The sequence below is a fragment of the Lucilia sericata genome, unplaced genomic scaffold (genome assembly GCF_015586225.1).
Source record: "Lucilia sericata isolate MDLA Ls3-8-SP2 unplaced genomic scaffold, ASM1558622v1 Contig002717F_arrow, whole genome shotgun sequence".
NCBI classification, from domain to species: Eukaryota; Metazoa; Arthropoda; class Insecta; order Diptera; family Calliphoridae; genus Lucilia; species Lucilia sericata.
Genome location: NW_023996438.1, coordinates 17166 through 42963, shown reverse-complemented (window position 1 = coordinate 42963; position 25798 = coordinate 17166). Strand labels below are relative to the sequence as shown.

Here is a 25798-nt window from a genome sequence, read left to right as displayed (position 1 = left end):
GTGGTTGCTATTCTATGTTAAACATGGCGATTTATGACCAGGACCATTAAGGATAACAATATACACTCACACACGGAGAAATAAACGAACAAACAAAACTTTTTATAGACAGGAACAGAAAAGAAAAAATGCAGCAAACCACAACAAATAATTTAGAAAAGGAATGAAAAAAAAACTAATAAAAAAATATAGACAAACCACTAGAGTGAGGTATAGAAGAGTATTGAATTTTATGACCAACATGATAAACAGGCAGGTCTTTGTTCAAGTACATCTCTAAAGATTTCACAATTTCATGACCAAATCAAATTCAACTTATGGCAATTGCCATCAATTGTACAAGTTATAATAAACGTTAAAAGTTTGTAGCAATAGAAAAGGAACGCCCTGGACAGGATGTTATTGTGATGCGGTCAGACGGACAGATCAACACTTAAATTATTTGTTCTTAGTTGTGACGAGACTTTAAGGCGATTAGAATAAAATAGAAAAGATGATTACTCGAAAAAAAAATATCATGTAGATATTTGAAATAACTTTTGAGTAATTTAAAGGCATTATCATAAAACGCTTAGTTTTTTGATAATGCATTTAAGAAGATTAAGTGAAGATCGGTATACAGATCTTTATAAGTCTTGACTACAGATCAATTTCTGATCTTGACTACAGATCAGACTATGGTCTTGACTACAGATCAATTTTAACTATAGATCAGTCAATAATCTGACTACATCTTCTACATAATCTAAATCTTGACTATAGATCAGGCTATAGTTTTGACTATATATCAGTGTATAGTATAGACCATAGATCAGTCTTAGTATTGACTATAGATTAGACTATAGTATTGACTATAGATTAGACTATAGTATTGACTATATATTAGTCTATGGTCTTGACTATAGATCAGTCTATAGTCTTGACTACAGATCGTCTATAGTATTGACTAAAGATCAATCTATAGCCTTGACTACAGATTAGTCTATAGATCAGTCTAGTCTTGACTATAGATCAGTCTATAATCTTGACTATAGATCAGTCTATAGTCTTGACTATAGATCAGTCTATAGTCTTGACTATAGATTAGTCTACAGTCTTGACTATAGATCAGTCAATAGTCTGACTATAGATCATTCATATTCTGACTATAGATCAGTCTATAGTGTTGACTATAGATCAGTCTATAGTGTTGACTATAGATCAGCCTACAGTCTTGACTATAGACCAGTCAAAAGTCTTGACTATAGATCAGTCTACACTCTTGACTATAGATCAGTCTATAGTCTTGACTATAGATCAGTCTATAGTCTTGACTATTGATCAGTCTATAGTCTTAACTATAGATCAGTCTATAGTCTTGACTATAGATCAGTTTATAGTCTTGACAATAGATCAGTCTATAGTCTTGACTATAGATCAGTCATAGTCTTGGCTATAGATCAGTCTATAGTCTGACTATTGATCAGTCTATAGTCTTGACTATTGATCAGTCTATAGTCTTTACTATGGATCAGTCCATAGTCTAGACTATAGATCAGTCCATAGTCTAGACTATAGGTCAGTCTATATTCTAGACTATAGATAAGTCTATAGTCTTGACTATAGATCAGTCTATAGTCTCGACTATAGCTCAGTCTATATTCTAGAATATAGATAAGTCTATAGTCTTGACTATGATCAGTCTATAGTCTCGACTATAGATCAGTCTATATTCTAGACTATAGATAAGTCTATAGTCTTGACTATAGATCAGTCTATAGTCTAGACTATAGATCAGTCTATATTCTAGACTATAGGTAAGTCTATAATCTTGACTATAGATCAGTCTATAGTCTTGACTATAGGTCAGTCTATAGTCTTGGCTATAGATTAGTATATAGTCTTGACTATAGATTAGTCTATTTTCTTGACATTCAGTCTATAGTCTTGGATATAGATCAGTCTATAGTCTTCACTATAGAACAGTCTACAGTCTTGACTATAGATCAGTCTATAGTCTTGACTATAGATCAGTCTATAGTCTTGACTATAGATCAATCTATAGTCTTGACTATAGATCAATCTATAGTCTTGACTATAGATCAGTCTACAGTCTTGACTATAGATCAGTATATAGTCTGACTATAGATCAGGTCAATAGTCTTGACTATAGATCAGTCTACACTCTTGCCTATAGATCTGTCTATAGTCTTGACTATTGATCAGTCTATAGTCTTGACTACTGATCAGTCTATAGTCTTTACTATGGATCAGTATATAATCTTGACTATAGATCAGTCTATAGTCTAGACTATAGATCAGTCTATGGTCTAGACTATAGACTATAGTCTAGACTATAGATCAGTCTATAGTCTAGACTATAGATCAGTCTATATTCTAGACTAAAGATAAGTCTATAGCCTTGACTATAGATCAGTCTATAGTCTTGACTATAGGTCAGTCTATATTCTAGACTATAGATAAGTCTATAGTCTTGACTATAGATCAGTCTATAGTCTAGACTATAGATCAGTCTATATTCTAGACTAAAGATAAGTCTATAGTCTTGACTATAGATCAGTCTATAGTCCTTTCACTATAGATCAGTCTACAGTCTTGGACTATAGATCAGCCTATAGTCTTGACTATAGATCCGTCTATAGTCTTGACTATAGATCAGTCTATAGTGTTGGCAATAAATTAGTATATAGTCTCGACTATGGATTATTCTATTGTCTTGACTTACATCAGTCTATTGTCTTGACTATAGATCAGTCTATAGTCTTGACTATAGATCAGTCTACGGTCTTAACTACAGATCAGTCTATTGTCTTGACTATAGATCAGTCTATAGTTTTGACTATAGATCAGTCTTGAATAACTAAACAAACTTTGATAAATGTCCCCGAAAAAAAATTTTCGTACAACTCTTTTTGCACTCCAACTACTGCAACATACATTGTAACAATTGAAGCCCACATAACAATGTCTGCCATAAAATAATATATAAACTTAAGCTGTCACTTCCGTTGCTATCTATCGCTGTTACTTTTCTCTTTCCTTGGGAATGCATTTTTTGCTCCATTACCTTTCTGTAATTTTTCTTGAAATCAACTTCCGGTTGGAAATGGTCACATGATGGTATAAACTCATAAATGTTCAGTTGAAATGTCGAAAATGTAAAAAACATATAAGTATATGTACATAGTTAAACTTTGGCATGAAGATGTTACGGAAACATAACATAAGGAAATACATACATAATTTTTTATAGGTTATTTTCCATTTCCTTGTAGAAAAAATTTACATTTTACTTAAAGCGTAAAAACTGAAAATAATTTAGTTTGCGCTTAGTATGTAGACCATAGACCGAATTTTTGTTAAGGCTATAGATTGGTCTATAGTCAAGACTATAGATTGATATATAGTCAATAATATCGACTAATCTATAGTCAAGATTATAGACTAATCTTTAGTCAAGATTATAGACTAATCTTTAGTCAAGTTATAGACTGATCAATAGTCAAGACTATAGACTGATCTATAATCAAGACTATAAAATGTTCTATAGTTAATACTATTATTATCGAGATTATCGACTAATCTATAATCAAGACTATTACGTAATCCATAGTCCAAATCATAAGCTGATCTGCAATCAAGACTATTGACTGATCTTCAGTCAACAGTATAGACTGGTCTACAGTCAAAATTGTAGACTAATCTATAGTCAAGATTATAGACTTACCTATAGTCACGACTGTAGACTGATCTATAGTCAAGACTATAGAACAGTTTAAAGTTAAGACTATAGAGTAGTCTATAGTGCAGAATATATTGTAAGACTATGAGTAATCTACAGTCAAATCATAGACTGATCTACAGTCAAGACTATTGACTGAACTGTCTGCAGTCGAAGATATAGGCAACTCTACATATACATAGTTTTGGCGACTTATAATGTAGTTACTGATTAGTATGCATACTGTTTGCATTCATTTAAAGTAGTTATGTAATAGCTTCCTTATAGAATCAAATACAAATTTATTTGACACCTGTAGAAGTACATTAGATTTAAAACTCACAGTGAAGCATAAAAATTAAATCAATGATTCCCAATGTTGTATCTACTATTTTCTTAAAAAAAAAACTTGAATAATTTCAAGAAATAAAAAAATTTAATTAACTGACAAAAATACTTTAAATATTTATTTATATCATTTATTTTGAAAAACATGTTATTATCATTTAATTAAACAGATTTTTAATAGGAAATAATTCAACAAAAAATTTAAAAATCCCCGTTTAAAAGATAAAAGTTAAAAAATGCAATATAAATATTTAGACATTTGTTTTATATTTTGATGGCCTACAGACTGGAAGCATTTACACTGTCTGTAATTCCCCTCCTTGACAAGGTAATTTGGAATTATCTTTTCAGCTACAATAATCACACCTTTTCGCCGGGGTCAATAAACTCAGTTATATTTTTAATCTAAATGTCTTGCAAGGTACAGTGGTCGTTTGGTGGCAAAAAGTAAAAAAATATTTTTGGATAAATATATATTAAGCTATACTATTTGTGAGAGATCATTGAGAAACTATATTTTACAAATTATGTAAAACTTTTGTTTACTGTCATACAGGGGGTTGGCCGCTTTAATACTAGAAAATTTCAAAGTACTATAGATTCAATTCAATCGTATATTTTATATATTAGTTAAACAATTATTTTATTTTTAGAATTCAAAACAACTCTTAAGATTACAAAATAACCAAATTATACTTTTAAGACCAAAATCGTTCACCGTGCAATAATAATAAGATAAAAAATTTGAACAATTTAAAAAGTGTGCAATCTTTGTTGTTAACTTTTTAATGAGTAATAAATATAAATAAACAACGCATTACATTTGTCTACTTAAAACGTATATTAATTTTTTTTTATATAAAAAAATATTACAAAAATATTGAAAACAAACATATTTTGGCAAAATCATTTAAAATTAGATTTAAAGCAAAATTCTCACGAAAATATAATATTTACATTTTAATTATTATTTAAATAAACCAGTTACAAAATGTGATTAATATGTTTTTGTTTTTGCTTAGAATATTTCCTAAATTGTGTTGACGTTTACAAATTTTAATTAAAACAGTTATAATTATAGTCTAATTATTTAAATTTAAAAATAACTTGGCTTTCAAAAAAAATAACTGATCTAAATTCAATACTACAGACTGATTAGCAGGGAAACCGAAAATATGCTCTGAAAAAAGTGTTTTAAGCGCTTAAAATATGCCGTAAAAAACAAAATATATGCTCTTAAAATTTAAAATATATGCTCCAAAAATAAAATTTTTAATTATTTCTTAACATTGAAAAGCTCAAAAAGACTGAAATTGTAATGAAATAATAAATGTTTAATGTCATACTTCATCCTACAAGATTTTTTACAATTGATTCATCTCATAGTTTGATGAACTAGTTTAATAGAATTCAGTTTTACGTTCAGATAACCAATAAATAACATGACACCCATTTGGTCCCCAAAAAAACATATTTCAAACGACAAAGTTTGACACATTTCTTCCAATTGTATTCATAGCTTCTGCTATACATTTTAATCGGTGTTGTCATAAAATCCAATGATTATCAATACTGATTTTTTAACGATAAAAATTGATTGGTCTCATGAAATCCAAAGTAATCGGTTTTATTTCCGATTTAAAATTTAATGCTAAAAACTATAACATTGGTTTCATAAGACTAATATATTTTTTACAAATGAAAATAATTTTTTCAAAATTGTAAATAGGTTAAAAAATTAAAAAAGAACTAAATTATTTTAAATAAAAAATTTTTGAAAATAAATTAAAAAAACTAAATTATTTTAAATAAAAAAATTTTGAAAAGAAAATTAAAAATGAAAAAAAGCGAAAAACATCAAAATCTGCACTAAAATATGCTCTAAAAACTCGAAAATATGACTTAAATATGCTACAAAGTCAAATCATGCAAAATTATGCTCTTACGGGTAAAATATGCAAAATATGCTCTAACAAATCGATGCCATAATTCTTAAATTGGTCTGAAACGTGTAAATATCTTATCCATGAGTCTATACGACGCCACCACAAAAAACATGCATTTGCATATTTGGTTTCCCTGCTGATTAGTAATCAAGACTATAGACTTATATATAGTCAGGACTACAGACTTATCTAAATGTAGACTGTAGACTTAAATATAGTCAAGACTAAGACTCATTTAGAGTCAAGACTAAAGACTCATCTATAGTCAAGACTATAGACTATCTATAGTCAAGACTATAGCCTAATCTATAGTCAAGACTATAGACTAATCTATAGTCAAGACTATAGACTAATCTATAGTCAAGACTATAGACTAATCTATAGTCAAGACTATAGACTAATCTATAGTCAAGACTATAGACTAATCTATAGTCAAGACTATAGACTAATCTATAGTCAAGACTATAGACTAATCTATAGTCAAGACTATAGACTAATCTATAGTCAAGACTATAGACTAATCTATAGTCAAGACTATAGACTAATCTATAGTCAAGACTATAGACTAATCTATAGTCAAGACTATAGACTAATCTATAGTCAAGACTATAGACTAATCTATAGTCAAGACTATAGACTAATCTATAGTCAAGACTATAGACTAATCTATAGTCAAGACTATAGACTAATCTATAGTCAAGACTATAGACTAATCTATAGTCAAGACTATAGACTAATCTATAGTCAAGGACTATAGACTAATCTATAGTCAAGACTATAGACTAATCTATAGTCAAGACTATAGACTAATCTATAGTCAAGACTATAGACTAATCTATAGTCAAGACTATAGACTAATCTATAGTCAAGACTATAGACTAATCTATAGTCAAGACTATAGACTAATCTATAGTCAAGACTATAGACTAATCTATAGTCAAGACTATAGACTAATCTATAGTCAAGACTATAGACTAATCTATAGTCAAGACTATAGACTAATCTATAGTCAAGACTATAGACTAATCTATAGTCAAGACTATAGACTAATCTATAGTCAAGACTATAAACTAAAATATAGTCAAGACTATAGACTAATCTATAGTCAAGACTATAGACTAATCTATAGTCAAAACTATAGACTAATCTACAGTCAAGACTATAGACTAATCTATAGTCAAGGCTATAGACTAATCTATAGTCAAGACTATAGACTAATCTATAGTCAAGACTATAGACTATTCTATAGCCAAGACTATAGACTATTCTATAGCCAAGACTATAGACTAATCTATAGTCAAGACTATAGACTAATCTATAGTCAAGACTATAGACTAATCTATAGTCAAGACTATAGACTAATCTATAGTCAAGACTATAGACTAATCTATAGTCAAGACTATAGACTAATCTATAGTCAAGACTAGAGACTAATCTATAGTCAAGACTATAGACTAATCTATAGTCAAGATTATAGACTAATCTATAGTCAAGATTATAGACTTATCTATAGTCAAGACTATAGACTTATCTATAGTCAAGGATTATAGACTTATCTATAGTCAAGACTATAGACTTATCTATAGTCAAGACTATAGACTAATCTATAGTCAAGACTATAGACTAATCTATAGTCAAGACTATAGACTTATCTGTAGTCAACTAATCGATTATCAATACTATAGACTAATCGATAGTCAAGACTATAGACTATCAATTAAAAATTTATTAAAATTTATGCATTAAAAAAAAATTGGGAACCACTTAAAATCTCGTTTTGTCTTTATATTTTAAGAACTAAAGTTTTTATACAAAACGTAAAGAAAATGCCAGACAAGTATGACGTAACCTCTCAAGCATGCCACATTTAAAAACAAGCAGAAAAGTGTTCGGCAAAAACGAATCTTATATACACATCCCTCAGCCGGCGTTAATGCAGAAACCGTCAAAATTTTTAATCTTCCATCGATTAAACCCTATGGAAGGGAAGGATCAATTTCATCAGTTTTTTAACACTAAACATTTGTAATGTATAAAAACCTTCATTCGGATAAGGAACTACAGTTATTGTCATATAAATTCATATATATTTCGATTCCCTTCGTTTAAAAAACTATGATATTTATTCCTGTTTCAAGATACACCGATATTAGAAATTTTCAACACTAGCGATTTGGAATCAATGAGAAGGTAAGGTCCCAGAGTAATAATAAGTATTTATATATCTATGGATCTATAACCTATAGCTCTATATGTTACAAACGTATTGGAAAAATCAACATACCACCTTTTATTATTAATGATCACTAAATAACAATATAAACTTCTAACATCTCATCACATATTCTCAATAAGTACAATAAGAATCGACCACAAACAACGATTTGTGGTAATAAATTTTTATTTAAATCTATAAAAAAAACTCAAACGATATTTATTTGTTAAACAAGAAAACAATTTGTGTTGGTCTTTAAAAGTAAAAGTGTTGTGATAATTATTTCTTATATATATTTTTTTTTCTCTACATTTATTTAAACGATCGTAAATACTTCGCATTTAAGCCATAAAAATGTTTACTTTTATTTACATTTTTTTAACATTTAAATTCAAGCCATTTAAAGGAAAAAGACAAAAATATATGAAGATCATTTTGTTATTATTAGTTGTCTCATTTTAATATTACGCTCAAATATTTATTGATCGAGTGCGTTATAAGCGTTACTTTAATTAGACTCTCACTGGATCTCACAATGTTTTGTTTTAAAGAGTTATTTTATTTTCGACTTTTGTTTTTTTTTACTCTCTTCTTTATGTATATAATTGGTATATAAGAGGAGTCATAAGCTACGCTTTACTATATGCCAGGGTTGGTAAATTTAATTCTAATGTAAAAAATATTTTCCATTTTTTTTACTTTTGGTTAAGAGATATTGATTAATGTTGACTTAAGATTATGAAATAATTAGTTTTAGTCAGCAACGTTTAACATTAAGCCGTTCTGCAATAGAGAAAGCTTTAATCGCCAGGGTCAAAGTTCAAAATATTTAACATTATTCTCTTGATGAAACTTCAGAGCATTTGAGAGTTTTGTTCCAAATAAAAAGAAACTCCAAAATAAACAAATTTTCTATAATAAACAACTTCCCATCTCTGATATACACTGACCACATTTCCACTTGACCTGCAAAGGTCAAAGGTCAAAATATTTAAAATTCTTTCCTTGATGAAACCTCAGAGCAGATTTGAGTGATTCAATTCAAAGGAAACTCCAAAATAAACAAATTTTCTACTATTAACAACTTCCCATCTCTGGCATACACTGACCACATTTCCACTTGACCTGCAAAGGTCAAAATATTTAAAATTCTTTCCTTGATGCAACCTCAGAGCAGATTTAAGTGCAGATTATTCGTTTTGATTCAATCCAAAAGAAACTCCAAAATAAACAAATTTTCTACAATAAACAACTTCCCATCTCTGATATACACTGACCTCATTTCCACTTGACTTGCAAAGGTCAAAATATTTCTAATTCTTTCCCTAAAGAAACCTCAGAGCAGATTATTTGTTTTGATTCAATCCAAAGGAAACTCCCAAATAAACAAATTTTCTACAATAAACAACTTCCCATCTCTGGCATACACTGACCACATACAACATTTGCATTTCTCAAGTCATGATTCATCATTGCATTTGGGTTTTTTAGTAAAGAAAAATAAACAAATAAAGAAAAATTAAACTCAAGCGTAAAATATGAAAAAACGTGTAAAATATTTTTTAGTGAGAAACTGGTTATAAACCACTTTTTTCAAAAACAAATCTCGTCTTGATCCACTCACAACAAACCAACAGAAAAAATATGGTGACGTTTAAGTTTCCAACTTTCAAAGAGTGTTTTCAATAATCCATTACAATTAAGTGACGCATTGTTTAGTTCCCCCGATCAATTAACAAGTATGTATTGTTTTAAATTACATATGAGGGAATAATATTTGTCGGTTTTATTTGAAACCACTTTCTTTTGCCGTGGAACCGAGAGCAAGAGAGAGAGAGAGGAGAAAAGTTTTCTTTAAGAAATGGTGTCATGTCAAAAAGTGTACTTTTTGTCCAGTAAAAGAAATTAACATGGAGTACCAAAAGAGTTGCAAAATTCAATGGAATTGTTATGTATAATATACTTATAGTAGACTTTAACAACAAATTAATATGCTAGTCAATATATCGAAATGCAAATTAGTCTATTGTTCTAACAATTTTGGGAATTGTACCATTAATTCCCACAAAGATTTTGCATTAATTTCAAATTTTGAACAATATTAGTTAAACAAATGTTTCAGAACCTGGTGATATAAATGAAGCCATGTGATTTACTTTTTAAGTAAAGGGTTTTTCAATAAGAACGGTGTATTTTATTGTGAACATTTTTTAAACGTCTTCTATTTAATCATGGAAAGATAACCGTGTATTATCTAAGTTCGCCTTATACCAATATCGTTCGACCAAATCATATACTCTTCAGATTGTTTGCTTTGGAATGCTGGTCAATATTTAAGCTTGAGTCATGAAAATTGGAACCAGTGTTTTTAATAGTGTCAACGCTTAAGATGCAAACATTGAAATTATGACGTTTTCCATATATAATAGCTCCAGACCTACGCGAAATTTCTGGTATTTTGGGAAATTTTTAAGCTCGAATTATGAAAATTGAATCCATCTTAAACACTCGTGACTACGCTTCCACGGCTGACATTTGAATGATATCGTATTTTATATATAATGATATCGATTTTACTTTCGAATTGTCAGAGATACTCCCCCCGAGGCATGTTTCCTTGATGAAAAACCCTCGACTTGCTGTATTGCAATGCCAGTACCTCTAGTCTGCCTGAAGAGCACCACACAATCTGGTACTACGGGTGGCAGTTGCCTACAGGACTTGTCCTGGCTGGTCAGTTGGTTGAGCTTCCTTCGGGATCCACGTAGTGGCTGTGGTTTAAACCCAAAGATTGATATACGGGGATACGTAAATTTTTGGGAAAAGTTTTTGTTACCGCTCCTAGTTTCTAGGAGCACAGTGTAAGGCTGTGGATTAATAAAATGTTGGAATTGATAATGCAAGGATTGGGTATGTGATGGAGTGAGATGTTCCATTCGGATACTTGTATCTGATGGACGAGAGGGGTCCTGAGTTGAATCTGTGGAGATGTCGAAATGACAGAAGGAGTGACGGTTGAAATGTTGGTGAAATTGGTTTGATGTTGTGGATCTGTAATGCCTTAATCTTTAATTTATCGGCGATTTTCCTTCATGGTTGAGTGTGTTGGAGTTTACTCTAAACATGCTTCTCATTTTTGTTCCTTGTGGCCACTGAAATAGATAAGTCTTGTCAATTAAAAATGGAGCCGTCCACAAGGTAGTAGTGCACTGGGCTGATTCTTTAGATGATGAGAATGTTTATAGGGACAATGGCATTCTTCATAGTACCAATAGGGTGTTTTCACTTGATGTCGGGTCCGCCCCTTCTATCGACTCTAATCAGTGATTGTCTTTTCCTCTGTCGGGGTTAAATTGAGCTGGACTCATGACACCTTTCATTCCCCAACGGGACTACTATGGCAAGAGTTTAGATAGCTCTAGTACTTACTTGTGCAAAGTTCACGTATGCTGGACCGAAAATTCCATATACGTAAATTGCCATCTGCGTGTAAGAAGCACAATGGGACGATGGAGAGTCGTTAAAAAAGCTCACCCTGTGGTTGAAAAAGACCACAGTGAAATAGGCCAACACGGCAGGTGTTCACGTAAATCACTTCGAGATTCATTCAGAGATACTTAATTAGGTGTTTCCCAATTCGTGTCCCATTAGACCCATTGTTTCGTGGTCTATTAGGTCATATTCTTAACAATTGGATTTTCATCCAATGTCCTTGATCTTAGATATGATTATAAACGCCTATAGATACATACGCTTTAGACAAGTCTGGTTCCTGAGCTAAGTAGATGTTTGTTGGTCATTAAGAAGTCGTATATGGATTCATAAAGACGAAGAATTTTGTCAAGCTATCAAAATAAAAGTCCAGAAGTTATAATCGTTTCACTACCCTCATTGCATGTTCTGCATTCAACGGATTCCGAATCGTCGGAACTAATGAATTGTGTGTCAAATTCAAAGTTCATACCACCAAACTAAACTTGGACTTAATCTTATTAAGGAGAATTCTCGTTTTTCTATCATATCCAAAGTTCCAAGTTCATGTGGGATTATTTGAATATACTGCATTTTGCATTTGTAAGCTAAAATTTAGAAAACTTCTCTTCCCTGAATAAACAAACTTTCTTCCCTGCATAGCAGTTCATTCATTACCAATTATTCCCGATAAGCCTAATGCCCATTTGATACAGTGCTTGCCACCGGAAGAGAGATCCGTTAACAATCATCTAAAACAATTACATTTGTAAATATATTGATGCTGTAGCGAACATTACATTTTAAACTGTAAACCACACTATAATTCATTGGGGTTTTACACTCTATTGTTGGAAAATTTACAATTTCCGGATTTGATTTAATTCTTAAAATTAATTGCATGGTAGTCGCAATAAATACATTAATTAATCTCAATAAAATTTCCACAATCTCGGTTTTATGTGTAGACTGACCAAAGTATTCTAAGAATTCGACAATAGCTGTGTCCATACTGATTATCTGTTGGCTTTATACATTCAATGTTTCCTTATTGTTTCCTGGTTCAGGCGATGTATTATTCATATGGTTCCAGGTGAAACTATCCACTATTTTTAACAAATTTGATTAGATTCGTCTTTCCTTCAGAGCGAGAATTTCACATAGAAAGAGACTTGTATCGACTGTTCTTTATCCAAACAACTTCTACAATAAATGTTACGTGTGTAGCAGATACGATCAGACATGTGTCAAATCCTGTCCTGCCCCCATGAGTTCTGATTTTTCAGTCGCCCACTCGTTTCATTTATATCGAGAAACCCCCAAACGCGTTGGATACTGCCGTCAGAGGAATATACAGTTCCATCCAAGGTGTATCCGTTAATTGCACATACATTATCGATTTTGTTTTCCCGACTAAAGAATGCTGTGAAATCAATATTAATCGATAAAATGTGATCTAAGTTGGCTGGTAAATGCAATTCAGAATATATTTCGACTTTCTTTCGAGTTGAAAGCCTAAGATGTTAATAATCTACGTCTCGAGATTTAGTTCTCGGATATTTCTCGTGGCCTTATAGACGACGAATATTCCAGCCTAACAATACTGACATTAGATAACCAGATGGAAATGAAGTTCATCGAAGAAAAAGATCGAGCCAGTAGCTGTTACAGTGCTTGAATCTTAGTGTAGACTCTTGTTGGTATTGTCATCTGCAGGTATTGTCCATATGGTGTATATAGTAAGTTTTGTAATCCTTGTGATATTGTTTTAGTATATCTCACTCTCTGAGTCTAGTCTATATTGTTCCTACTCGATCGCTAACTGGAGAGGCCGTCTGCTTATTGCAGACAGTAATCAAACTCTATTGTTTCTCTGGAGCACCGTCGAAATCTATTGATTCTCTGCAGTACCATCGAATTGTGGGTTGTGTCTCTCTGCTTTATCCATATTACAATGGAATGTTTTTCCTTGAAATTGGGAAAATTGGCTCCGATACTCGCTACAATCGTATTTCTTTAAGATCACAGCCATTTGTGGTCAAGTGGCTAAGGGATCGCATAACGCATTATAGGGAAAACTCGTACTTTATGTGAAATCTTCGTATGTGGTATTAACTCTCGGCAGAAACCTTTACTGTCTAATTATTTTTTTCGGTAATTCCCTAGCATTTAAGGATCATGTCAAATGGATTAGCGTTTGAAGATTACTCTTAAAATGTATCGCCTTGATTGTTCCTCAGTGGGGTTTGTGTTATTGTTACCAGGTATTTCCTAGATAATATGGCATAGATCCTTGGATCGATCCGTTTGAGTTTCCTTGACACTTATCACCAAAAGATTGACTAGTATTTGAAAGCTGAGCATGAATTCATTAACTTTTCCCAACGATTACATACCTTAACATACTGTTTACAGTATGTACACATGTTTCGATGAAATCAGTGGAAAAAATCCTAAACACTTTCTGTAGCATTGTATGTCAATGTGTTGCTATGAACCTGACATCAAAATTCCCCCATAAGTCTAGAGATATTTAGATATATTTAAAACAAAAAGATACAAAAAAAAAAGCTTAAGGTTTCTATAAATGGTAAGTAACATAATGTCTAGAATAAATACTTTTTAAAGCAGACCAACTTGAAAATAAAATCCCGCTCCCCCATAAGTGGCTGCAAGTATTAAGAGACAAAGTTAATGATAATGAAGTTGTACATACGAACAAGTACTTGAAGATACTTTACTACCAAAAATAACTAACGACGAGACAACTATTTCGATCTTTGTTTTGCTGTATGGTAAAACTCACTCGTAAACATTCGTAAATGCTGCTGCTGCTCCCAGCCAAGCAAAAAAAAAGAGCATAAATAATTCTACAAACTGGCAGATAAGTAACAAACTTTCAAAACATTTGCTTGCAGCACACGACGAGTCCAACAAACAAGTTAACTTGGTTAAAATAACAGTTAACAGAAATTAAAAAATTTAGTACTAAACAACAGGTCTGGCGGAAAAGACCTTTTTTTCATTATACTTAATAATTATTTAATTGATTTGTTTAAATAAAATCTTCTTTTGTTTTAAAAATAAACTAAATATATAATAATTTAATTTTAAACAAAAGCTTAAGTTAAAATTAACTTTAATACAAAACAAAAACATAAACATAAACTTCGAATCTCAATTAAAATTCGAACGAAAAGAGTAGAAACTTAAAAGAAGATAAAAAAAAGTGAAGTTAAAGAAAACAAAAATAAAACGTTGATTTGCATAAAAATTTAAGTTATATACGAGATTGTGCAAGAAAATGTCAGACGATCACGATAGCCATGATGTCTTGGTGGCAAAATGTGCAGCCATGGCTGCTTTGTTTTGTGCCACCGCTCTCTTCGGTGGCATACCCTTCGTGCTAAATCACTATTTCAAATGGACGGATAACAATGCAAATGCCCGCTCAGCCAAAGTGGTAACATATTTGTTGCACTTTGGTGGTGGTGTACTACTGGCCACCACCTTTATTCACTTACTACCCGAGGTTCAAGAGGTAGTGGAACATTTACAACACTGTGGTCAAATAGCCGAGGTGAATTTTGCTGTACCGGAGACTTTAATGTGTGCAGGTTTTATATTGATGTACCTGATAGAGGAGTGTATACATGGTTATTTGCATAGAAATAAGAAAAAGTTGTTGCAGAAAGATGATGCAGCCTTTGAGCGGGGTCACAGTGTAAGACGTAGTGTTTTGGTTAAAGGTGGTTTGAAGAATAAATCCGATGATGATGATGATGAAGAGCACATAGAGGAAGAGTCCGATAAATATGCTTCTAAGAATACAGTCAATACCTTAGTCTCTCAAAATGGTGAAGTCTATCAGAATGGTTTTAACAGCAAACGTAACCTTAATTTAGAAATACAAATCTGTCCTCCCGCCGAACCACCCAAATGCAATACACAAAAATATACCTTGGATCATTCGTTAGAACATTCGCATCAACCCTCTCTCGATCACACACACAACTATTCGCACGATCATGCTCACGATCATGGCGGTCATGGTCATTCACACTTACCCCTCAATCCCAGTGAGGGTGATGATGTTGTCACCTCTTCGTTGCGTGGTTTGGGCATTGTCTTAGCCTTATCTCTCCATGAAGTTTTTGAGGGATTAGCCATTGGCCTGGAAGATGCCACCAGCTCGGTATGGTTTTTATTTGGTGCCGTGGCTGCTCATAAATTGGTTTTAGCCTTTTGTGTGGGTGTTGAATTGATCGTGGCACGTACCCGTCCTATTTTAGCCGCTGTCTATACCATCACCTTTGCCATTGTCAGTCCTATTGGTATTGCTATCGGTATTGCTGTCAGCCACAATTCAGCCGATTCGGAAGATAGTATAGCATCAATGATTCTACAGGGTATTGCCTGTGGTACTCTATTGTATGTGGTCTTCTTTGAGATTTTGTCGAAGCAACATGCTGGCTTTGGTTCGTTTTTAGCGATGGTTGTTGGATTTGGTCTTATGTTTGGACTGCAGAATATAGGTAAGTCGAAAGAGAGATATTTTTTTTCAAATCATTATTTAATTTGCAAAATTTCAAGTTCAGTCCAGTTGAGTTCTAGTTCAGTTCTAGTTCAGTTTCAGTTCTAGTTCAGTTCTAGTTCAGTTCTAGTTCAGTTCTAGTTCAGTTCTAGTTCAGTTCTAGTTCAGTTCTAGTTCAGTTCTAGTTCAGTTCTAGTTCAGTTCTAGTTCAGTTCTAGTTCAGTTCTAGTTCAGTTCTAGTTCAGTTCTAGTTCAGTTCTAGTTCAGTTCTAGTTCAGTTCTAGTTCAGTTCTAGTTCAGTTCTAGTTCAGTTCTAGTTCAGTTCTAGTTCAGTTCTAGTTCAGTTCTAGTTCAGTTCTAGTTCAGTTCTAGTTCAGTTCTAGTTCAGTTCTAGTTCAGTTCTAGTTCAGTTCTAGTTCAGTTCTAGTTCAGTTCTAGTTCAGTTCTAGTTCAGTTCTAGTTCAGTTCTAGTTCAGTTCTAGTTCAGTTCTAGTTCAGTTCTAGTTCAGTTCTAGTTCAGTTCTAGTTCAGTTCTAGTTCAGTTCTAGTTCAGTTCTAGTTCAGTTCTAGTTCAGTTCTAGTTCAGTTCTAGTTCAGTTCTAGTTCAGTTCTAGTTCAGTTCTAGTTCAGTTCTAGTTCAGTTCTAGTTCAGTTCTAGTTCAGTTCTAGTTCAGTTCTAATTCAGTTCAAGTTCAGTTCTAGTTCAGTTCTAGTTCAGTTCTAGTTCAGTTCTAGTTCAGTTCTAGTTCAGTTCTAGTTCAGTTCTAGTTCAGTTCTAGTTCAGTTCTAGTTCAGTTCTAGTTCAGTTCTAGTTCAGTTCTAGTTCAGTTCTAGTTCAGTTCTAGTTCAGTTCTAGTTCAGTTCTAGTTCAGTTCTAGTTCAGTTCTAGTTCAGTTCTAGTTCAGTTCTAGTTCAGTTCTAGTTCAGTTCTAGTTCAGTTCTAGTTCAGTTCTAGTTCAGTTCTAGTTCAGTTCTAGTTCAGTTCTAGTTCAGTTCTAGTTCAGTTCAGTTCTAGTTCAGTTCTAGTTCAGTTCTAGTTCAGTTCTAGTTCAGTTCTAGTTCTGTTCTAGTTCAGTTCTAGTTCAGTTCTAGTTCAGTTCTAGTTCAGTTCTAGTTCAGTTCTAGTTCAGTTCTAGTTCAGTTCTAGTTCAGTTCTAGTTCAGTTCTAGTTCAGTTCTAGTTCAGTTCTAGTTCAGTTCTAGTTTCAGTTCTAGTTCAGTTCTAGTTCAGTTCTAGTTCAGTTCTAGTTCAGTTCTAGTTCAGTTCTAGTTCAGCTTCTAGTTCAGTTCTAGTTCAGTTCTAGTTCAGTTCTAGTCAGTTCTAGTTCAGTTCTAGTTCCGTTCTAGTTCAGTTCTAGTTCAGTTCTAGTTCAGTCTAGTTTCAGTTCTAGTTCAGTTCTAGTCAGTAACATATAAAGTTGTGTGTTACTGTTGTTGCTGTTGCCAAATCTAACTGTTGTCAGGGATGGAGGCTGTTAGTAAATTCATTAAACTGTCATTTTCTTTTTCAAAATATTTTGATAAAATCATAAAACATTGATTTAAACTACCATGTGGAAAAAATTATCTATGATTGTCATGCAATACCTCCCTTTTCTGGGTCATACTAATATATTATCTTCAACATCATCAACTGGCATTAATTTGAAATGCCATGAAAGCTTTTAGGCATCTAGATAATATATTTATAATTCGATAAATTACTTAACTTGTGCATAAGTTATAAATAATAAGTTAAAATTAAAATAATTTAAATTTAAATCTTAGTCACTGAGCTGAAATTACAACGAAAGACCACATTTCTTTTGAATTATTTTATTTATATAAAATTTCCAGTTTTTTTTTTTTTTTGTTTGAAACACTAAACCAAATTAATTTGTAAGTCTTATAGTGAACGCTTCACTAGGTTTCGCGGGAAAATATCCCAGTATAACTGGTTTCTTGATGAGAAGATATTCGAAGAAAATAAAATTCCCTTTAATTTTAATTACCTTTTAATAATGTTGATAACTTGTTTAATTATTTTACAAAATTTATTGTTAAATTTTGATTGACAACTTATTAAAAATTCTTTACCGTTGAGTTTTTTTTTATATAAACATATTAAAATTTATATATAAATATAACGTTAACCACAATTTGTGAGTAGAATTATATAATCTTAGTCATTGAGCTGAAATATTACCCAAACCGCTTCATTAACTCATCTATAAGAGCCTTGTTTTCAATATTCTTATATTATTTTTATTTAAATGTTTTTTACTGAAGCCTACCTAGTCACGTTCTTAACATAATAAGGGGATTTTTATTCATAATATTTATATTTTTGCAAGATGAAGGTGATTTTTCTTTGCAAGCTCTCAAATGTAAAGTACATTTCACGACTTTTTTGGGAAATTTTTCTTTGCAAAATTCTTTATTTAAACAATATTTATATAAAAAAATCCCTTTTATCTATTCGTCATAATTAAATGATTTATTGATTTGTCATTAAGAGAAAATTACACGTAAATTAAATATGTTATGAAAAGAAGTTTCATTTCATTAATGTAATGTTTCATTCCATTAATGTTTCATTCAATTAATGTAATGGTTCATTTCATTAGTGTTACGTTTCTATATTGTAATGTTTCAATCCATTAATGTAATGTTTCATTTTATTAATGTAATGAATCATTTCATTAATATAATGAATCATTTCATTAATGTAATGTTTCATTTTATTAATTTAATGTTTCATTTCATTAAATTAATGTTGCATTTTATTAATTTAATGTTTCATTCCATTAATGTAATGATTCATTTCATTAATGTAATGATTCATTTCATTAATGTAAAGTTTCATTTCATTAATGTAATGTTGCATTTTGTTAATGTAATGTTTCATTCCATTAATATAATGATTCATTTCATTAATGTAGTGTTTTATTTTATTAATGTGATGTTTGACATTACTAATGTAATGTTTCATTTCATTAATGTAATGCTTCATTCCATTAATGTAGTGATTCATTTTATTAGTGTAATGTTTCATTTCATTAATGTAATAATCAGGTCTAGTTCAGTTCTAGTTTAGTTCTAATTCAGTTCTAGTTCAGTTCTAGTTCAGTTCTAGTTCAATTCTAGTTCAGTTCTAGTTCAGTTCTAGTTCAGTTCTAGTTCAGTTTTAGTTCAGTTCTAGTTCAGTTCTAGTTCAGTTGTAGTTCAGTTCTAGTTCAGTTGTAGTTCAGTTCTAGTTCAGTTCTAGTTCAGTTCTAGTTCAGTTCTAGTTCAGTTCTAGTTCAGTTCTAGTTCAGTTCTAGTTCAGTTCTAGTTCAGTTCTAGTTCAGTTCTAGTTCAGTTCTAGTTCAGTTCTAGTTCAGTTCTAGTTCAGTTCTAGTTCAGTTCTAGTTCAGTTCTAGTTCAGTTCTAGTTCAGTTCTAGTTCAGTTCTAGTTCAGTTCTAGTTCAGTTCTAGTTCAGTTCTAGTTCAGTTCTAGTTCAGTTCTAGTTCAGTTCTAGTTCAGTTCTAGTTCAGTTCTAGTTCAGTTCTAGTTCAGTTCTAGTTCAGTTCTAGTTCAGTTCTAGTTCAGTTCTAGTTCAGTTCTAGTTCAGTTCTAGTTCAGTTCTAGTTCAGTTCTAGTTCAGTTCTAGTTCAGTTCTAGTTCAGTTCTAGTTCAGTTCTAGTTCAGTTCTAGTTCAGTTCTAGTTCAGTTCTAGTTCAGTTCTAGTTCAGTTCTAGTTCAGTTCTAGTTCAGTTCTAGTTCAGTTCTAGTTCAGTTCTAGTTCAGTCTAGTTCAGTTCTAGTTCAGTTCTAGTTCAGTTCTAGTTCAGTTCTAGTTCAGTTCTAGTTCAGTTCTAGTTCAGTTCTAGTTCAGTTCTAGTTCAGTTCTAGTTCAGTTCTAGTTCAGTTCTAGTTCAGTTCTAGTTCAGTTCTAGTTCAGTTCTAGTTCAGTTCTAGTTCAGTTCTAGTTCAGTTCTAGTTCAGTTCTAGTTCAGTTCTAGTTCAGTTCTAGTTCAGTTCTAGTTCAGTTTTAGTTCAGTTCTAGTTCAGTTCTAGTTCAGTTCTAGTTCAGTTCTAGTTCAGTTCTAGTTCAGTTCAGTTCTAGTTCAGTTGAGAGAGTAAAGGCCTTTTGCCATAAAATAGATCATATGAGTTCCTATATTTCTGTCCACATCCTTATATTAAATGAAATGTTTCATTCTATTAACGTAATGTTTCATTTCCTTAATGTAGTGTTTCATTTCATTAATGTTAAGTTTCATTTCCTTAATATAATGATATGTACTGTTGTAGAGTTCTGGAGAAAAACCTCCCAATGTTAATAATTAAAAAAACACGTTGATAACTCGAAATTCCATGGAAAAATACCGAAAACAATATGAAATAACTGATTAAAATATTTATATTTCGAAAACATGTACTTTTTATCGAACAGTTGAATTTTTACAATATTAATAACGCCACTTATCAGCTTAACAGCCGTTTCAAGTTATAAGCACTAGAAACTGAAATTTTTGTTTCAAAATAAAAGCAAAACATGCTGATAACTCGAAATTATATGGAAAAATACCTAAAACAATATGAAATAAGTGATTAGAAAGTTTATATTTCGAAAACATGTACTTTTTTATCTAACAGCAAAATTTTTACAATATTAATAAAGCCACTTATCAGCTTAACAGCTTTTTCAAGTTATAAACAAACTACAAAGTGAAATTTTTTTCATTCAACTTAAAAGCAAATAACTCGAAAACATTTACAGATAACATTCCCAGCAACTAATTAATTTGATGGTGAAAATCATTTGCTAAAATTATAACATCACATGCTAAACATAAAACATAGTCTAGCTGATAACTGACACTTGACAAGCTACAGATTTTCAGTTGATTACGTTTATAACTCTGAAACTAATTAATTATTGTTGGCAAAATAATTATCCCGGTAAATGTTAAAAAAATGTTAAACAAACAAGTTAATGATTTAACTATTGACAAGTTGATAACTCGTTATCTAGTATTCAAACTCATATATTAGGGCAACTAGTTGGTATGGGGGCTGCTAGTTTGGAAAACATCTTATGATAAGAAACTTTGTTTCTTTTTCGGTTGACAACCCTTTAACTTAAGTGTAATAGCTAAGATAAGAAGATATTTGTTAATTAAAAGTTAAGTACATGCTAAATAAATAATTAAATGGTTTATAACTCATAAACTTTATAGATTTGTTTTGTTTCTTAAAGAATTTTTTATATTTTTTTTAATAAAAACAAATTTTACTTTAGGTAACGGAATACCTCTATTAATTAGACACCATTTTACAAAACTTTTAACTTTATAAAACTGTAGAGATATTAGTTGATAATCTCACAAGTAATGTTATTATAACGAAATTGTATTCTAAACTGATCATAAAGTTTTAGCCTCGTTTAAAAACCCATTAATATTCTTAACTGACCCAATAACCGAAAGAAAACCAAGATATGATTAATAAAATTATTGCTTTTCTCATTCATGGTCAAAATATAGTTGATAACTCCTTAACTTTATGAAGTCCGCGCTGATAACAATCATAAACAGTTAAGCAATTATTTATTAAAATATTAATACACATGAATGCAATAAATGTTTAAATTACAGAATACATTCCAAACTAATTTTTAAGAAAGAGCTAACAAATTTTTTTCTACTAGTTGTCAGGCTGATAACTCATTAATTGTAGACTAAATGATAACAGTATTTATTAAAGGTCATTAATCTTATTCCTGTCAATTGAATTTTGAGTAATAACTAGTGTAGAGTTGGTGGTGATGACATTATTTGGGTAATTAATCAAGTAAATGGAATATATTCAAATAAATCAATTCATATATTTAACTAAGTTGATTACAGTAACTCTGAGTAGTATACGATGAGAGGACAAACTCAATTCGGCACTCAGACTTTTCCTTATCTTATGATATATAGATGATACAATAGACCAATATTTAAACGAGATCATAGACGTAGCAAGAGTCGAGACTATAAACCAATTTATAGGAGAGAATAATCTATAGCTGATACTATAAACCAATCTACAGTCAAGACTATAGACAAATAAAAGTCAAGACTGTATATTATTGAACAAATTTGATTAGATTCGTTGAGAAACCCCCCATCAAGTCCAAGGAGTCAAGAACCTTTTTTGTAAAATTCAGCACCTGACCATTTAGGATATTCTACATGTGATAATAGTAGATACACAGGGAGTAAATGTAATTGATAAGATATTCCGAGCCTCTTATGTTCAAGGTGAGACTCTCACTTTGAGAGCCTTGAGTAAAGATCGACATATCGAAAATTAAGAACTCTGGTATTTCTAGCTGCGGCATTTAGCGTATAAACTCTGATGGAGATCAAGTTCTTCTAAAGAGAGATCAAGTATATTCGTTAATAGTTCCTCTTGTTTGACTCTGATCTAAGCTGCTAATAGGTATAATGTCTATAAACTTGGAGATAACTCAAATATTTATTGAGTCAAGAGATAAGTTTTCATAAACAATAAAAATTTATGTGACAATGTCTAACTATTTATTTGGATCATTTACTAATTTAAAGTGATAACATTTTGAGAGTCTGATATGATATTTTATAACTGTTTACAGATAAAGATCTATAAACTGTTCCGCCTTTGTCAGTAAATCAATCAGGAAGTACTAGAGTTGATTACTTTCCTTAGATATTTTTAAAAAATTTAATCTATAGTCAAGATAGAAGATCATTCTATTGTTGGAACTATAGACCAATTTATAGTCCAGACTACAGGTCAATCATAAGTTAATACTGCAGATCAGGCTGTAGTGGACACTATAGACATATCTTTAGTCTAGACTATAGATCAATCTATAGTTGAGACTATAGACCAATATATAGTCGAGACTATAGACTAATCTATAGTCAAGGCTATAGACCAATCAATAGTTAAGACTATAACCCAATGTATAGTCGAGCCTATAGACCAATAGAAGACATTACTGACCAATCTTTACTTGAGACTATAGACCAATTTTTAGTCGAAACTATAGACCGAGACAACTGACCAATTAAAGTCGAGATTATAGTCGAGGCTATAGTCCAATCTATAGTCAAAACTATAAACCAATCTATAATCTGGACTATAGACCAATCTATAGTCAAGACTATAGACCAATCTATAGTCAAGACTATACACCAATTTATAGTCAAGACTATAGACCAATATATAGTCAAGACTATAGACCAATACAAATTCAAGACTATATACCAATCTATAGTCAAGACTATAGACCAATCTATAGTCAAGACTATAGACCAACCTATAGTCAAGACTATAGACCAATCTATAGCCAAGACTATAGACTTATCTATAGTCAAGACTATAGATCAATCTACAGTCAAGACTATAGACCAATATATAGTCAAGACTATCGACCAATCTATAGTCAAGACTATAGACCGACCTATAGTCAAGACTATAGACCAATTTATAGTCAAGACTATAGACCAATCTATATTCGAGACTATAGAACAATCTATAGTCAAGACTATATACCAATCTATAGCCAAGACTATGGACCAATCTATAGTCAGGACTATAGACCAATCTATATTCAAGACTATAGACCAATCTATAGTCAAGACTATAGACCAATCTATAGTGATGACTACTGACCAATCTATAGTCAAGACTATAGACCAATCTATATTCGAGACTATAGAACAATCTATAGTCAAGACTATATACCAATCTATAGTCAAGACTATATACCAATATATAGTCAAGACTATAGACCAATCTATAGTCAAGACTATAGACCAATCTATAGTCAAGACTTTAGACAAATCTATAGTCAAGACTATACACCAATCTATAGTCAAGACTTTAAACCAATCTATAGTCAAGACTATTAACCAATCTATATTTGTGACTTATAGACCAATCTCTGTCCATCAATTTTATCCTGTTATCAGATCAAAATTATCTTTATTCTCTTCTCTAAGTTTTCTCTCAGTTTAAATGATAAACTATAATAAATTCTTCAACTCTTTTCTTCACACCCACTCTCAAACACTTTAAAAAAAACATTATTTATTTACCTAAACATATTTGACTGAGTATGTACTACATATTTATTGACACGTTGATAACTCGACAACTTTATGAAATTAACCCTCGACTACTGATAAACGTAATTTTCAAAATTAGATTTTTTTCTATAAAGATAATGGTTTTTTTTATGTACAAGTATGATTTTCTGTACAATACCCATAGCTCTGGTATCTTGACAATTTGGCAATAATTTATATAGAATTTCACAGGCCATTGTTAGTAGGACAAAAAAAAGTAAATATGGCGCTTGATTTACTTACTAACAAAAACTGCAACTTTTTCCCATATAGAGATAAATATTTTGTATATAATTTCTTTAAAACAAAGTAATTTTTAGTAAAAACAAAACAAAAATGTGATAAGGTAATAGTGACGCATTAACTTTTATTGCTGAGCGGACAACAATCGTTCAGTTATATTACTATATCAATACTACTTGACTTAGTGAAACTGGAGCATTAACATTTTAATAAGCTATTTACAACATACTTGAAAAATAAATAAATTTTGTAATGTTTAATATATTTTATTTAACTAATATTTTTCTCTCTCTCTCTCTTTTAAGGTGAAGGCCATGATGATCATGATCACGATCACTGTGCCAATGCTGTGGAAGATATAGTTACTACAACCACAAAAACTGTCCACGACTTGGTGACAAAAAGTTATCTATAGTATTTATATTTGAGATAACTGTGATATTTTTAGTTTTAAGTTTCAATTACTTATTTAAATTAAACTAAATATTTAAAAAAGTAAATTACTTTTATATTTAAGTATTTAAAAAAAAACAACAACAAACAAATCATAAGTACATAACCTTAAATCATTTAATTTCATATGTAAAAGAATATTTGAAACAATTTTGAAAATAATGTTTATCGTGGACAAAACTGAGTGAAAAAGATTTTGTCAATTGTCTTATATTTAAGTGCCATTTCTTTGTTACAATTATAAAATGTGTATTCAATAAAAGAACATTTATTTTTTATATTAAAGTCTTTTGTCATAGAAAATTTGTTTTATATATGTTTGATAAATGATTGTAAGTAACAAAATAATCTATAATGTGGTCTATAGCCGAGACTATAAAACAAGATAAAATCGTTGAGACGATAGACCAATAGTCGAGGCTATATATACCAATCTATCGTCGAGACTATAGACCAACCTATAATCGAGGCTATAAACCAATCTATAGTCTAGGCTATAGACCAATATATAGTCTAGAATATAGACCAATCTATAGTCGAAGCTATAAACGAATTTATAGTCGAGACTTTAGACCAATCTATAGTGGAGAGTATAGACCGACCTATAGTCTCGACTATAGATTGGTTTATAGTCTCGACTATTGACCAATCTATAGTCGAGACTATAAACCAACCTATAGTCAAATCTGTACATCAATCTATATTCGATACTATAAATCAATATATAGTCAAGAATAAGACC

General features: G+C 31.0%; 1 protein-coding gene across 5 annotated transcripts; it reads left to right on the top strand.

Annotated features, from left to right (window-relative positions):
• Positions 1–8362: 8362 nt before the first annotated feature.
• On the top strand, positions 8363–25341 carry LOC119614238 (protein zntC-like). Of its 5 annotated transcripts, none has more exons than XM_037970376.1 (3): positions 8363–8404; positions 14823–16236; positions 24909–25341. In XM_037970376.1, the coding sequence occupies exons 2-3, from the start codon at positions 15006–15008 to the stop codon at positions 25016–25018; spliced, it is 1341 nt and encodes a 446-aa protein (XP_037826304.1). In that variant the 5' UTR covers positions 8363–8404; positions 14823–15005; the 3' UTR covers positions 25019–25341. The 5 variants fall into 5 exon arrangements, with proteins under 5 accessions (XP_037826304.1, XP_037826303.1, XP_037826301.1 ...); XM_037970375.1 differs by lacking the exon at positions 8363–8404 and adding an exon at positions 8473–8491; XM_037970373.1 differs by lacking the exon at positions 8363–8404 and adding an exon at positions 9674–9969.
• The last annotated feature ends 457 nt before the right edge of the window (positions 25342–25798 follow it).

Coding starts and splice junctions, on each gene's coding strand:
- LOC119614238 (XM_037970376.1), top strand. CDS start 15,006: ATGTCAGACGATCACGATAGCCATGATGTCTTGGTGGCAAAATGTGCA. Junction 16,237..24,908: donor GTTTGGACTGCAGAATATAG/GTAAGTCGAAAG, acceptor CTCTCTTTTAAG/GTGAAGGCCATGATGATCAT.